Source organism: Lampris incognitus, chromosome 14 (assembly GCF_029633865.1).
Source record: "Lampris incognitus isolate fLamInc1 chromosome 14, fLamInc1.hap2, whole genome shotgun sequence".
Classification (NCBI taxonomy): domain Eukaryota; kingdom Metazoa; phylum Chordata; class Actinopteri; order Lampriformes; family Lampridae; genus Lampris; species Lampris incognitus.
Window position 1 is genome coordinate 1,648,680 of NC_079224.1, and position 14,824 is coordinate 1,663,503.

The window sequence follows — 14,824 nt, forward strand, 5'->3', positions numbered from 1 at the left end:
TAAAACCTGCCACAAGGAGTCAGAATCATTTACAGAACCAACAGACGGACAACTCAGGACAACCGAAGGACCTTCTCCAATGCTGTGCATTAGAGAATTCTTTACAATGGCAACATCCACAGCCAAAGCACGGGATGAAGTTGGACAGAAATTAAAATCATGTAAGACCGTGCTGCCAAATTGCAAATGATATTCACCCGGGGACTTGTCGTAAGTATATAATGTCATCTGATTCACCAAGGCTGTCCACTAATATAACTATGTTAGCTTTGAAACAGCGCTTTTCTTCCTTGTCTGTCACTCACTCTTTGAAACACACTCTGTTGCACAATGGTACCTTCAAACATGCACACTGAAAAGTATCAACCAGTGCCATTCTTAAATGTGCTACACGGCACATAATTCTTGATCGGTTCTAAACCGCCCAAGCTGAGAGCGCCTCACTCATGACATGACCCTCTAGAACGGAAATCAAATCTCACTTCAAGAAGACTTCGCCCAAAAACAACACAAAGCTCAGTAACCAGAGTGCCATACAATCATACAGATGATGGTGATTTGCCTGAGCAAACTTACTCCCTGCACATAATCGTTCGCAGCTAGCACAACCTAAGCATAACACATCAAATGACATACCTTACTTTAAAATTAGGTAAAAAGAGGGTGCCTGGGTGTATTAGAAGTATTACAGCTGCAGCAGTTTGTCAAGATGGTTGCGTTTTCGTGCAAAGCTTGCTCGTACATGTTGTAATGGCAGGACTGACTCTGAATAGAAAAAGACAATTTTCTCTGTCAATGTGATTTGCACCTAAGGGCTTCAACTTTTACTGGACAACATAGACCATCTTTACTTCCTGGATGTGCAGATTATGAGCGGTGAACTCTTCCTTTACAGAGAGACCGTGAGACTGAGAGGCCATCAGAAGCACATGCGCCGAGATGCGTGAGGGAGCTGATATGCTGAAGCACGGGGACGACCACGGATGTGTAGACTCGCTAGCCCTTGGCTAACAGGTCAGACCCTTTAGTCGACTGGTTAACATAGTTGCCCGTGGTGCGGGAGACTCGGGTTTGCGTCCCGGCTGCAGCGGTTCCCGGCTGCCCCGAATTCGCTACTATATTGTAACGTGCATGGATAAGTAGACACGCTGGCCGCTGGCTGGCGGGTCTGACCCCTTTAGTCTAGCGGTTAGCATGTCTCCTGCGGTGCGGGTGATACAGGTTCGCTTCCCGGCCGCGGCACTTCCTGTGGTTGCGTTGTCCCCCGAATTCGCTACATTGGTGTCAGAAGTGGGATGGGGCGACCGTAAGGCCATTGGAAGCGTAGGCGCCCTGAGGCGTGAAGGAACTGAGATGCTTAAGCGCGAGGACGCGCTTCCCGAAGGAGGGGGTAGTGTAACGTGCATGGATAAGTAGACACGCTGGCCACTGACTGGTGGGTCTGACCCTTTAGTCTAGTGGTTAGCGATGTCTCCTGCGGTGCGGGCGATACAGGTTCGCTTCCCGGCTGCGGCAGTTCTTGTGGTTGCGTTGTCCCCCGAATTCGCTACAATATATATATATATATATTAAAAGAAACACTCAACGGTAGGGAAAGTGCTCAACAAATAAGGAGCAAAATAATCCAGTGACTCCAATAAAACCATTCAGTCGCTTTACTTTACGGCATGAAACAGGCTTGTTCTGTCTCATAAATAATTTACTTGACTCATTGGATTTTTTATATATATGCGTATGCGTGCGCGTGGGTGTTTTTAATCGTATATCACAAGGGAATCCCTTGGCAAAAGCAAGGTAGCGGTAAATTTGACGTGACCATGGGCAACTAGGGCGGGGCAGAGACTTGTGAGCTAGTGGTCTTGTACTTGTTGTCCCAACTACAGGTCCTGGACATCAACGTGGGGCTATATAGAGACGACGGGCTGGCAGTCTGCAACAAACCGGCAAGAGAAGTCGAGAGAATAAAAAAAAATAAAATGTGCAGTATATTCACAAACAATGAACTAAGAATTTCAGTTGAGGCGAACAAAAACCAGATTGACTTCCTGGACACCTCATTAGACCTTAGAAATGGTACATACGACTTCCGGTAAGATGGCGACTTGAATAGCAGCACAACTTTCTGCCTCTCGCAAGTTGGCTAAAATAAATCCTCTAAAACACTAAACTCGACGCAAAAAAAGGAGAAATGAGAAGAGGAGGTAATTCGAATAAAGGTAGCCGTACAATCCAAAAGGGTAACGCACCAGATACACAGGGAGCGAAGAAACAGTCGGAGCAAGGTAATAGCAAACACGAGGTAGAAGAAGCTACAATGGCGGCGGCCACAGCTGAGACATTGCGTGCCGGATTAGCAGCTATCGCTAAAGAGATACAAGAATTCAAACAAGAGCTACGAGGTGACTTTGCCAGACTCAAAGATGAGGTGAAAAGGGAAGTGAAGGAAGAGATTGCTTGCTTCCGAGAAGAGATGACACAGACGTTTGCAGAGAGCAACGGCGAAATACAGGCGCAGAAAGCGCACATGAGTGAAGCCCAGAAGCGCATAGCCGAGCTAGAGGAATGGCAGGCGGACTCGACAGAACTGCTGATGGACATGTCGACCCAAACGCGCCAGATGCAAGAAAAAATAATGGACCTGGAAGGGAGGTCAAGGAGGAACAATATTCGAATCTTTGGTGTGCTAGAGGAGACGGAGGGAGGCTCCATTACCCAGTACGTGGAACAACTCTTGAATACTCAACTTGACTTAGAAGAAGGGACCAATCTCCAGATACAAAGAGCTCACAGAGCCCTCGCTCAAAAACCCCCTCCGACAGCTCCCCCCAGGTCAATAGTGGTGAACTTTCAACAGTTTGATATAAAAGAAATGATTCTCAAGAAAGCATGGAAAAAGAATAAGATAGAGATAGGGGACAAACGTATTTACTTTGATCACGATTACGCAGCTGAAGTGGTCCGGAAAAGAAAATCATATTTGGGCATTAAGAAAGTGCTCAAGGGTAAAGGAATTCGTTTCCAGACACCCCTCGCCAAAATAAGGATCCACTGGAACAACGGAACAAAGACATACGACAATGCCAGGGAAGCTGCGATGGACATGAAGACGAGAGGCTGCGACATCGAGATACCAGACGATGACACGGCAACCATGGCCACAGAGCAGGTGGAGGCGACTGGGACGCGAGCAGGGTGGCAACGAGTCCAAGGCGCGAAAGGAAGACGTGAAGCTGCACAGCGAGCGAAAGAGAAGCTCCAGGCCTATCAGAGAAAGTAGGATTGGTATCGTTCTGACTGAGTTGAGCTCCATTACAAAAGGCTTTTTCATCATATGCCACGGAGAGAGGTAGGCTATACGGTTGCCAAACGTTGGACATACCTAGACAAGGCTGTAGGCTTATCCCATGTGATGGGCAAAATGTCAAGTCTAGAGTGGGGCCCTTTCTGAAAAGGATTTCCCCTTCACCTACCAACGGGGACTCGGGGTGGTTAGGCCCCTTTAGTTGGAAGTTATTTTTGTTGTTGATTAATGTGTTTTATATTTGTAGTTTTTTTGTCTGGAGCTCTGTGGGAATATATGGAAAAAGAGTATCAAGATGTCTAGATGGTTCACACTACTAAAATAATGTCGCTGAATGTTAATGGTCTAAATATGTTAAAGAAGAGGGAAAAGGTTATGATTAAGCTAGAAAAGGAGGATGTACAAATCATATTCCTCCAAGAGACCCATTTAACACAGATAGAGCATGGGAAACTTAAGAAATATGGGTACAGACATTCATATTATAGCTCCTACAAGGAAGGGCGCAGGAGAGGTGTTGCAATTTTAATATCAAACAAAACTCAATTCGATTATGATAGGGAGATTGGAGACAAGGAGGGGAGATATATTATAGTGAAGGGGAGGTTAGAGAACAAACCAGTGACATTGGTAAATGTATACGCCCCTCCTGAAAGTGATAAAAGATTTTTTAAATCTTTGTTTGATGAAATAGCAAACGAGTCAGAGGGGGTCTTAATTTGTGGGGGAGATTTGAATGTCGTTTTGAATCACAAAATGGATACGACCAGTATCAAAAGGACTAAAACACAGGTCACTCGATTTGTAAATATATCACTGGAAGTGATGGGGATGGATGATGTGTGGAGACAATTACACCCTCAGGAAAAAGACTATACACATTACTCAGCTGTACATAAAGTTCATTCAAGGATAGACTATTTCCTTATGAGCAAAGACGATATTTACAGAGTAAAGGAGTGTGGGATTGGAGGGGCGGATATCTCAGATCACAATCCAGTATATTTAGAAATTAATTGAATTGTAGAAAGCGAAATACGGTTTGGAGGTTTAATGTGGGTCTACTGAATAGTGAGCAGAGTAAGATTATGTTAAAGGCGGATATTCGGACATATCTAGAAGAAAACAGCAATGGGGAAGTAGACCCAACGATATTTTGGGATGCCATGAAGGCGGTCATCAGGGGAAAGTTAATAGCGCATTCAGCATTGATCAAAAAGGCAAAATCAATTATATCCAGAAAGAATACGGACAGGTCAAGAGAAATGGAGAGGGAATACCAGACTGCGGGAAATCCCGTGGTGTTGGAGCAAATCAAATCGGCTAAGTCAGACATTAATAAAGAACTGTTAGATGAAGTTGAGAAAAAAAGCTTGTTTCTCAAACAAAGATATTATGAAACAGGCCCGCGCGCAACTAAACTGTTGGCAAAATGTATTCGCAAACAGCAAGCAGTTGGCCATATACATAAGATCAGAGACCCCCATTCAAATGAGTTAACGAATATACCAGAAAGCATAGAGGACATATTTTTGGGATATTATAAAGAGTTATATTCACAACCCACACCTGCATCCGAAGCGGAAATTAATACATTTTTGAATTCATTAGATTTACCCTCAATTGGACGGCTCCAAAATGACGAATTAACAGCTGACATCAAGATGGAAGAGGTGATAGATGCAATAAATTCTTTGAAAAACAATAGAAGCCCGGGCAGCGATGGATACCCTGCAGAATGGTACAAAGTGTTTAGGGAAGAGCTGGCACCGATACTTCTGAGATCCTTCAATTGGACACTTCACAATAATAAGATACCACCATCATGGTCAGAGGCAATAATCACAGTCATTCCAAAACCGGGAAAGGATAAAGAATATTGTGGGAGATACAGACCTACACTACCGTTCAAAAGTTTGGGATCACCCAAACAATTTCGTGTTTTCCATGAAAAGTCACACTTATTCACCACCATATGTTGTGAAATGAATAGAAAATAGAGTCAAGACATTGACAAGGTTAGAAATAATGATTTGTATTTGAAATAAGATTTTTTTTACATCAAACTTTGCTTTCGTCAAAGAATCCTCCATTTGCAGCAATTACAGCATTGCAGACCTTTGGCATTCTAGCTGTTAATTTGTTGAGGTAATCTGGAGAAATTGCACCCCACGCTTCCAGAAGCAGCTCCCACAAGTTGGATTGGTTGGATGGGCACTTCTTTGAGCAGATTGAGTTTCTGGAGCATCACATTTGTGGGGTCAATTAAACGCTCAAAATGGCCAGAAAAAGAGAACTTTCATCTGAAACTCGACAGTCTATTCTTGTTCTTAGAAATGAAGGCTATTCCATGCGAGAAATTGCTAAGAAATTGAAGATTTCCTACACCGGTGTGTACTACTCCCTTCAGAGGACAGCACAAACAGGCTCTAACCAGAGTAGAAAAAGAAGTGGGAGGCCGCGTTGCACAACTGAGCAAGAAGATAAGTACATTAGAGTCTCTAGTTTGAGAAACAGACGCCTCACAGGTCCCCAACTGGCATCTTCATTAAATAGTACCTGTTAGAGCCTGTTTGTGCTGTCCTCTGAAGGGAGTAGTACACACCGGTGTAGGAAATCTTCAATTTCTTAGCAATTTCTCGCATGGAATAGCCTTCATTTCTAAGAACAAGAATAGACTGTCGAGTTTCAGATGAAAGTTCTCTTTTTCTGGCCATTTTGAGCGTTTAATTGACCCCACAAATGTGATGCTCCAGAAACTCAATCTGCTCAAAGAAGTGCCCATCCAACCAATCCAACTTGTGGGAGCTGCTTCTGGAAGCGTGGGGTGCAATTTCTCCAGATTACCTCAACAAATTAACAGCTAGAATGCCAAAGGTCTGCAATGCTGTAATTGCTGCATATGGAGGATTCTTTGACGAAAGCAAAGTTTGATGTAAAAAAAATCTTATTTCAAATACAAATCATTATTTCTAACCTTGTCAATGTCTTGACTCTATTTTCTATTCATTTCACAACATATGGTGGTGAATAAATGTGACTTTTCATGGAAAACACAAAATTGTTTGGGTGATCCCAAACTTTTGAACGGTAGTGTATTTCATTATTAAATGTAGATTATAAAATATATACGACAATTATCTCCAAAAGGTTAAACTCATTCATAGGTGATTTGATAGATGAAGATCAAACAGGATTCATGAGAGAAAGACAAACGCATGATAATATCAGAAGGACATTGCATATTGTTGATCAAGCGAGTAAGAGACAACAAGCTACACTATTAGTAAGTTTAGATGCAGAAAAAGCATTCGATCGGGTGTCTTAGAATTTTTTGTATGCAGTATTGGAACGACTAGGGTTCAGCAATAAGTCAATACAGTGTATTAAAACATTATATCAACAACCTAATGCTCGGATTAAAATAAACGGGAGTTTAACGAACAAGTTCATTTTGCAGAGGTCGACAAGACAAGGATGCTGTTTGTCTCCGACACTGTTCGCGTTATTCATTGAGCCTTTAGCGGAGGCCATTCGCCAAAATGAAGGAATGAGTGGAGTGACAGTGAATGGCACTGTCCACAAGGTGGGGCTATTTGCTGATGATGTCATAGCCTATCTTGAGCAACCACATACATCACTCCCTCAACTAATGAAGCTACTAGAACTATATGGTCATTTATCTGGATATAAAATTAACATCTCAAAAACACAGGTGCTAGTTCTCAATTATACTCCAACCACAGAATTCAAGGGAAAATTTGACTTTAATTGGAATCTAAACAAAATCAAATATTTGGGAATTTACATTACCAAGGAATTGTCTAAATTACATAAAGCAAATTACGGCAAGATCAACGATGTGATGCAAAAGGATATTGATAGATGGTCCACTCTGCCACTTGACTTCAGCTCAAGAATTGAGACAGTTAGAATGAATATTCTACCAAGGCTTCTTTACCTATTCCAATCGTTGCCTGTAGAGGTGACTCAAGCTCAATTTGATAGGTGGGATAGGACAATATCTAGATTTATTTAGGGAGGGAAGAAGCCCAGAGTAAGGTATGAAACTCTCCAACTCTCAAAGGAAAAGGGAGGTATGGGTTTACCAAATCTAAAAGAATATTTCAAAGCTGCCCAGCTGAGATATGCTGTTGACTGGTGTAGGCAAGATTACATGGCCAAGTGGAAAGACATGGAAAGGGAATATGGTGGGTACCCTATCCAGAATATTTTAGGGGATAAAGAAGTATACAAGAAACAAAAACCCACATGGATTCAGTCACATTATTTACACTGGAGTTATGGTTTAAATTGATTAAAATCAACAAATTACAAGATGAGATACAGTTATTGAGATGGGTAGCATATGATAGAGACTTTACTCCAGCGAGGCATGACACAGTTTTTAAACTGTGGTTTAACTGGGGAATCACAGCATGGTGCACTCTAGAGGAAAAAGGGGAGATGGAGAGTTTTCAGGGTATGAAAGACAAGTTTGATTTGGAAAATCATGACTTCTTTAGATATTTACATTTAAGGGATTATTACAACAAACGTATCAGGAGAGGACCCTCCATGGAGGTGAACAGTGTGATTCAAATTATAATCAACGCATATAAAGGGAGAAAATCTAGGACGATATCTGTACTATATCAAGCTCTCACAACTAATAAACACTCAACTACATATATAAAAGAAAAATGGGAATTAGAATTTGGCACAGAAATTACAGAGGAGGACTGGCAGAATATGTGGAAAGTTCATCAATCCTCCACTAGTTCACGGATATGGAGGGAATTCTCCTGGAAAAATCTGATACGTTTTTTTATTACACCAAAAATCAAAAATAGATACTCCAGCACCAAACTGTCATGCTGGAGGAAATGTGGAACAGAGGATGTAGACCACTCGCATATATTTTGGAAATGTAATAAGCTAGCGATGTTTTGGGAGATGGTTCATGATGTAATACAAAAGGTACTTGGATATGACTTCCCTAAGAGCTATATGACCCTCTATTTCTGTAATTTTAAAAACGACGATATAGGGTCAAGTGATAGATGTTTGGTTAAGATACTGCTGATTGCGGCTAAGAAGGCAATCACAAGAAAATGGTGCCAGGTGGACGCCCCCACACAAGGACAATGGATGGAAATAGTGGAAGACATTCATACAATGGAAAAACTGACTCATCGATTTGAGACTTACAGTACCTCGGATGGAAGACCAGTGGAAGAAATGGACATGGTTTAAGGAGCAAACACGCGACAACATAATTCATGACAACACTTAAGACTGGAAAGTTAGACCCACAGGAAGCTCATGTAGTTCATTTTTTTGTGTGTTTTTTTGTTTGTTTGTTTTGAGTTGCCCTGTTGGGCTTGTGTGCAAGTAAATGTAGATAATTCAATGTTTACTTCTGAATACGGATGCCATGTTTGTATTGACCTAAAAACTTAAATAAAAACTAAAGTGATAAAAAAAGAAATGGTACATACAGGCCATACATGAAGCCCAACAATATACTGCAATACATCCATAGAGAAAGCAGCCATCCACCCTCCATCTGGAAAAATACCCCAGTTAGCATAAACAAGAGACTCTCATGTTTATCATCCAGCGAAGCCATCTTTAACGAACCCCCCACCCACACCCACACACACACAGGAAGCCTTACAAACATGTGGATATGATTTCAGACTTAAGTACAATCCACCATCAATTAGCGACAGCCAGCAAAAAAAAAAAAAAGAACGGAGCAGAAGGTGTCACCTGGTGTAATTCTCCTACAGCGACACCGTGTGGCCTCTATTATTGGAAAACGGTTTTTCAAGCTTTTGGATGAGTGCTTTACCCCAGACCATCAGCTAAGAAAAATATTCAACAAGAACACAGTCAAAATGAGCTACAGCTGCATGCCAGATGTTCAGCAAGTTATTTCATCCCACAACATACGCATCATAACCAACACACACACACCCTCACCACAACCAAACACCTCCAACTGCAACTGCCGTGCTAAGGCATCGTGTCCTCATGAAGGAAAATGCCAGACAGAGGGAGTCATCTACCAGGCATCGGTGACGAGAGAAGACAACTGCAAAGTGGACACTTACGTTGGACAAACAGAGGACCTTTTAAACATAGGTTTAATACCCATGTGAATAGCGTCAGGAATGAGCATGTAAGAAATGCAGCGGCCTTAAACTGCCATATTTGGTCATTGGTGGACAAAAACATTAGTTACTCTGTCTCATGGAAAATCCTTACGAAGAGCAATGCATATTCAACTAAAAACAAAAGATGTAACCTGTGCTTGGTAGATAAGTATTTTATTATTTACAAGCTTGATATGTCCACCTTGAAATGAACTGGCCACCAGCTGTAGACAGAGAACAAAAAAAAAAACAACTGCTTTTTAATTACAAATAAACCAGTCTTTATTATCCCCCCACATCAGATGGTACACATGTGATATTTATTAGATGTTATATTTTTACATGTTAACTGTCTGCTCTTCCAACTGTGCCCCAACACCACCCACCATATGACCTACGTAAAGTAACCCATTTGACGTTATCTAGTTATATTTTAAATGTGTGCGTTTTCAACAGTGCCCTGGCCGTTTAAACCCTTGTTTTTTCAAAACAAGCCCCAACCCCTCCCCCATTCGTTGTAATTTTTTCTATCTTCTCATTGGTTGCTGTCCACCGTAGATAGGGGCATGATGCGGGCCAATGTAATATTTATTGACTGTGTTTCTTCTTTGTTGTTTAACCACATTGGCAGGCGATGAGTGCATGACGCATGAAACAAGCTTGTACTGCTATATCTTAAAAGTTTTTTTCATACATCTATCCATCTATCTATCTATCTATCTATCTATCTATCTATCTATCTAGCCATACATACATACATACATACATAGTATATATAAACCCCAACTTTTTTGGACCTTTCAGGTCATCTATGCAGTGTGTTTTGTACATATTTTTACAGTTATTAATTTACTGCAGAAAGATCAAGCATGACGATTTTGAAAGTGAATCCTGATTTTAGTACCTCAGGTACTGGCTTGGTAAGCATAAATCTGGACTCTCCCTGCTAAAACACCAGGATGAATCAACAGATGACAAGCTCAGATAATGGTTATCTTACCTGGAGTGTTGAGCAGACGAGACATGCGGCATGTGAAGGCAATATTTTGTTCACAGTGCTCAGCATTGTTGGTAATCGCTAACACCTGGGAAATAACAGACAATTAAGTGAAGTTAAAGAAAGAATGAAAAAAATATATAAGTCCATTTGTATAATGTTAGCCCAGCAGCCTACAGGTTATCTACAGGAATGGGCTACAACAGTTAAGTGTGAATCTGGTAGGTTACATCTTTCCTGTGGACCCGTTTTAACGCAGCCGCTGTCCACTTTGGCTATTCTTTCATTGATAAAATGAGTAATGTGCCAAACAGCTGATTTTGTAAAATTCTGTTATCTCGTTTAAAAGCTGTGGTGGCTTTTTGACTGGCACAAATCACACAAATTCCAATTTTCATGCAAATGCACTGTGCGAGATTTGAGTCTTGCACTGGTCAAGTGGAATATTCATGAGGCGCAGTCATGTTTTTTTTGTTTTTTTTAATTTTGCATGAGCTGCACTTCTTATCGCTGCCAGCTGGTAGCCCCTGGAGGGGATTATGCGTTTGGTCGCGTGTGTGTGTGTGTGTGTGTGTGTGTGTGTGTGTGTGTGTGTGTGTGTGTGGCTATTCCCGCAAACTACTGGACATAAATCATTTTGTGCAGTTATGATGACTGTATGATGAAGACCCTCTCATGGTTCCATCCATCGATCCATTATCTGAACTGCTTATTCTTCTCTCAGGGTTGCGGGGATGCTGGAGCCTATCCCAGCAGTCATTGGGCAGCAGGCAGAGAGACAACCTGGAAAGGCCGCCAGGCCTGCGGTGATTAAAAACCTTTGAAAAAGTTTGTCCTCATTATCACTGCCCCCTCTCTTCATTCACCAACCCTGTTTTCCATCACTGCCCCTGTTGAATTCAAACTCCTAAATATACTGAGCCTGAAACTGGTCCACTCCAAGGATCCAGTCCCCTGGCACAAGCAGAGCAATATGGTGTACGCTGTCAAGTGCTGGGAGGATTGCTGTGACTTGTACATCGGATTAACCAAACAGATGCTGGCCAAGAGGATGGCCCAACACAAAAGAGCTAACATGTCAGTCCAGGACTTTGCAGTCTACACCCATCTACAGGGCAGTGGCCACTCCTTCATAGATGAGGATATGCACATCCTTGATGGGGAGGAACGCTGGTTTGAATGGGGAGTCAAAGAGGCCATCTATGCGAAGAGGGAACAACCATTACAATAAATAAAGTGTATTTATTATCAGTGAACCAAAGGGGTGGGGTGGGGGGCGGTGTATGTCTCATCTCATCATCAGCTGCTTCTCTGCGGTCGAGTTACAGTGGTAGAAAGCTAAGTAGGGCACTCCAGACGTCCCTCTTCCCGGCAATGCCCTCCAGCAACTCCTGGGAGCTCCCAAGGCGTTCCCAAGCCAGATTTAACATGTAGTCCCTCCAGCGAGTTCTGGGTCTACCCTGGGGTCCCCTCCCAGTTGGACATGCTCAGAAAAACTCCAAAGGAGGGTGCCCAGGAGGCATCCTAATCAGATGCCTGAACCACATTAACTGGCTCCTTTCGAGCAGCGGCTCTACTCCGAGCTCACCCCAGATGTCTCAGCTCCTGACCCTAAGGCTGAGCCCAGAAACCCTATGAAGGAAACTGAATTCAGCCACTTGTATTCGCGATCTCACACTTTCAGTCACTACCCAAAGCTCATGACCATAGGTGAGGGTTGGAATGAAGATTGACTGGTAAATTGAGAACTTAGCCTTCCGGCTCAGCTCCCTCTTCATTACAACGGTCAGGTACATTGTCCGCATTACTGCTGATGCTGCACCAACCCGCATGTCAATCTCCCTCTCCATTCTACCCTCACTCGTGAACAAGACCCCGAGATACTTGAACTCATTCATTTGAGGACTTATCCCCAAACCGGAGGGAGCAAACCACCATTTTATGGTAGAGAACAATGGCCTCAGACTTGCAGGTGCTGATTCTCATCCTGGCCATTACACACTCAGCTGCAAACCGCCTCAGTGCGTGCTGGAGTTCACGTGCTGATGAAGCCAGCAAAACCACATCATCTGCGAAGAGCAGAGATGCAATTCTGAGGTTCCCAAACGCACACATTCCTCACCTTGGATGCGCCTTGAGATCCTGTCCATGAATATCAAAAACAGAATCAGAGACAAGGGTCAACCTTGGCAGACACCCACCAAAAACGTGTTTGGCTTTGTGCCGAGAATGCGGACACAGCTCTCACTTTGGTTATACAAGTACCGAATAGCATGTAATGGCCCCATTACCTCATACTCCCGCAGTACCCCCCACAGTGTGCCCAGGGGTACGCGGTCATAAGCCTTCTCCAAGTCCACAAAACTCATGAAGACTGGTTGGTCAAACTCCCATATCTCCCTCAGCACTCCCGCAAGGGTAAAGAGTTGGTTCCACAGCCAGGACAGTGTCAGCATTATTCCTCCTGGATCCGAGGTTTGACAATCGGTCGGAGCCTCTTTTCCAGCACCATAGAGTAGACTTTCGCAGGGAGGCTGAGCAGTGTGATGACCCGATAATTGGAGCACACCCTTCGGGATTGTATATGATTTTCAGATATCCCAGAGATGAGGCGCTATGAAAAGGGGTTAAAATATTTCTAAGGCTAAAATAAGGGGGTGGGGTGGGTGAATGAAGATTTAAGTTTACTACCTGACATCAACTCTTTTCAAAGGAAGTAGATGTGATTAGAGCCTACTTTAGATGACGCTTCAGAACAGAGATTGTCCAGTTCAGCTAGTGACCAAGTTATGGTCCGTGAAGGCCTACTACCGACTCCAGTGTGAGGGTTGCCCCCACAGAGAAGCCGAGATTATCATGCAACGGCGTCATCTGCGGCAGGTCCTTTGTTGATTTCTCGCTACGTGATGTGTGTAGTGTTCCCTGGGTAGGAACTGGGGCTGTCCTTGGTAAAAGTCAGACGCTGGAAGTCGATGAAGTCTCTGCTGATTCTTGGGCAAACTGCCTGCATTCTTTGACAGTCAAACATTAGTAGGCAATTGGATCTTTGCTGCATTGGTCCATCTGGCCACCAGTAGATTCTCAGTCGGCTAGTAATCTACTACACTGAATTTAATTGACCCAATTCAGTTGAAATAATCTGAAATTAACTTCACTGGCCAGACAATAAAACTTCCAAAAACCATCAGAAGCAAGGCTTTCCTTGTGATATAAAAATTATCACAGCTTGGCTTACTCAGTTACAAAAAGATACAAGACTGAGATTAATTTCAAAAATAAAATTAGTACAGAAAATCAGGAAACAATAAAAACTTAAAAGGGGAAATTACTCAAGTACAAAAAGAAAAAATGTTTGGAAGAAGACTTTTGAAGCACACAAGAAAAGTTCAAGTCTTAAGATTTGTAAGCACTGTGAAAAAAAGAGTCAAGGGATTTAAACAATATGCACTCTAACTGAAGAAGAAACGTGTGAACATGTGTGGACTTTGCAAAAGAACAACATGTGAACCTTGAAGAAGAAAGAACAAAGGCTGACTCGCCTCTATATGTATACCTGCATTTCAGGGTTGGGGTCCAGATCTGCCTCTTCACTGGCATTAATTCCTTGATTTTAGGTGAGAGGATTATTTAATTCAGACTATACACACAAATATCATAAGCCCAGTTAAAAAATTCTGGTTTTCACACCACTTCCTCAAATTTAATAGTGATAAAACTGAGGTCCTCCTTGTAGGCACTTAATCCACTTTGGCCAAATCTGATAAGTTTTTCTCTGACTACTGACAATACTATAATTCCTCCATCACCTCAGGTTAAGAGACTGGGTGTCATCTTGGACAGCACATTATCTTCTTAAGCTCACATCAACAATGTTACTTGGCCTGCATACTTCCACCTATGCAATATTAATCGTCTTCACCCGTCACTTCCACCTAAAAGCACCGCCGTAATCATTCACACCCTGGTTACATCCTGTATTGACTACTGTAATTCTATCCTCTTTGGTCTTCCCCTCAAGTGTCTTCATAAACTTCAGTTGGTCCAGATTTCAGCTGCCTCTATCATTACCAGAACTCCTTCCATAGATCATATCACTCTTGTTCTTCCGCAACTCCATCGGCCCCCTTTTAAATACCGTATTGACTTCAAGATCCTGCTCCTCCTCACCTTTAAGGCCCTTAATAACCTAGCTGTTGTGGGTCGGAAAGGAACCAGTGCAGGGGTCCGGCAGGGTCAAGCCCGTAGGCACGTTTATTTATATTCAGGGAAGGGAAATGCGGGATGTGTATGGTGCAACTAGAGTCCTGGATGTGGGGTGTGTAAAAGACTGTGTGTTTGTGTGCAGGGCGAGTGTGGTGCGCGTGT

The 14,824-nt window shown here is 42.7% G+C and overlaps 1 protein-coding gene across 1 annotated transcript in view; it reads right to left on the bottom strand.

The window, feature by feature from the left end:
• Positions 1 to 14,824, bottom strand: part of cntnap2b (contactin associated protein 2b) — a 296,355-nt gene that overhangs the window by 100,206 nt on the left and 181,325 nt on the right. The window contains exon 14 of the mRNA XM_056293762.1: positions 10,463 to 10,547. Within this exon, the coding sequence (XP_056149737.1) occupies positions 10,463 to 10,547 (85 nt within the window). The remainder of the gene's footprint in view (positions 1 to 10,462; positions 10,548 to 14,824) is intronic.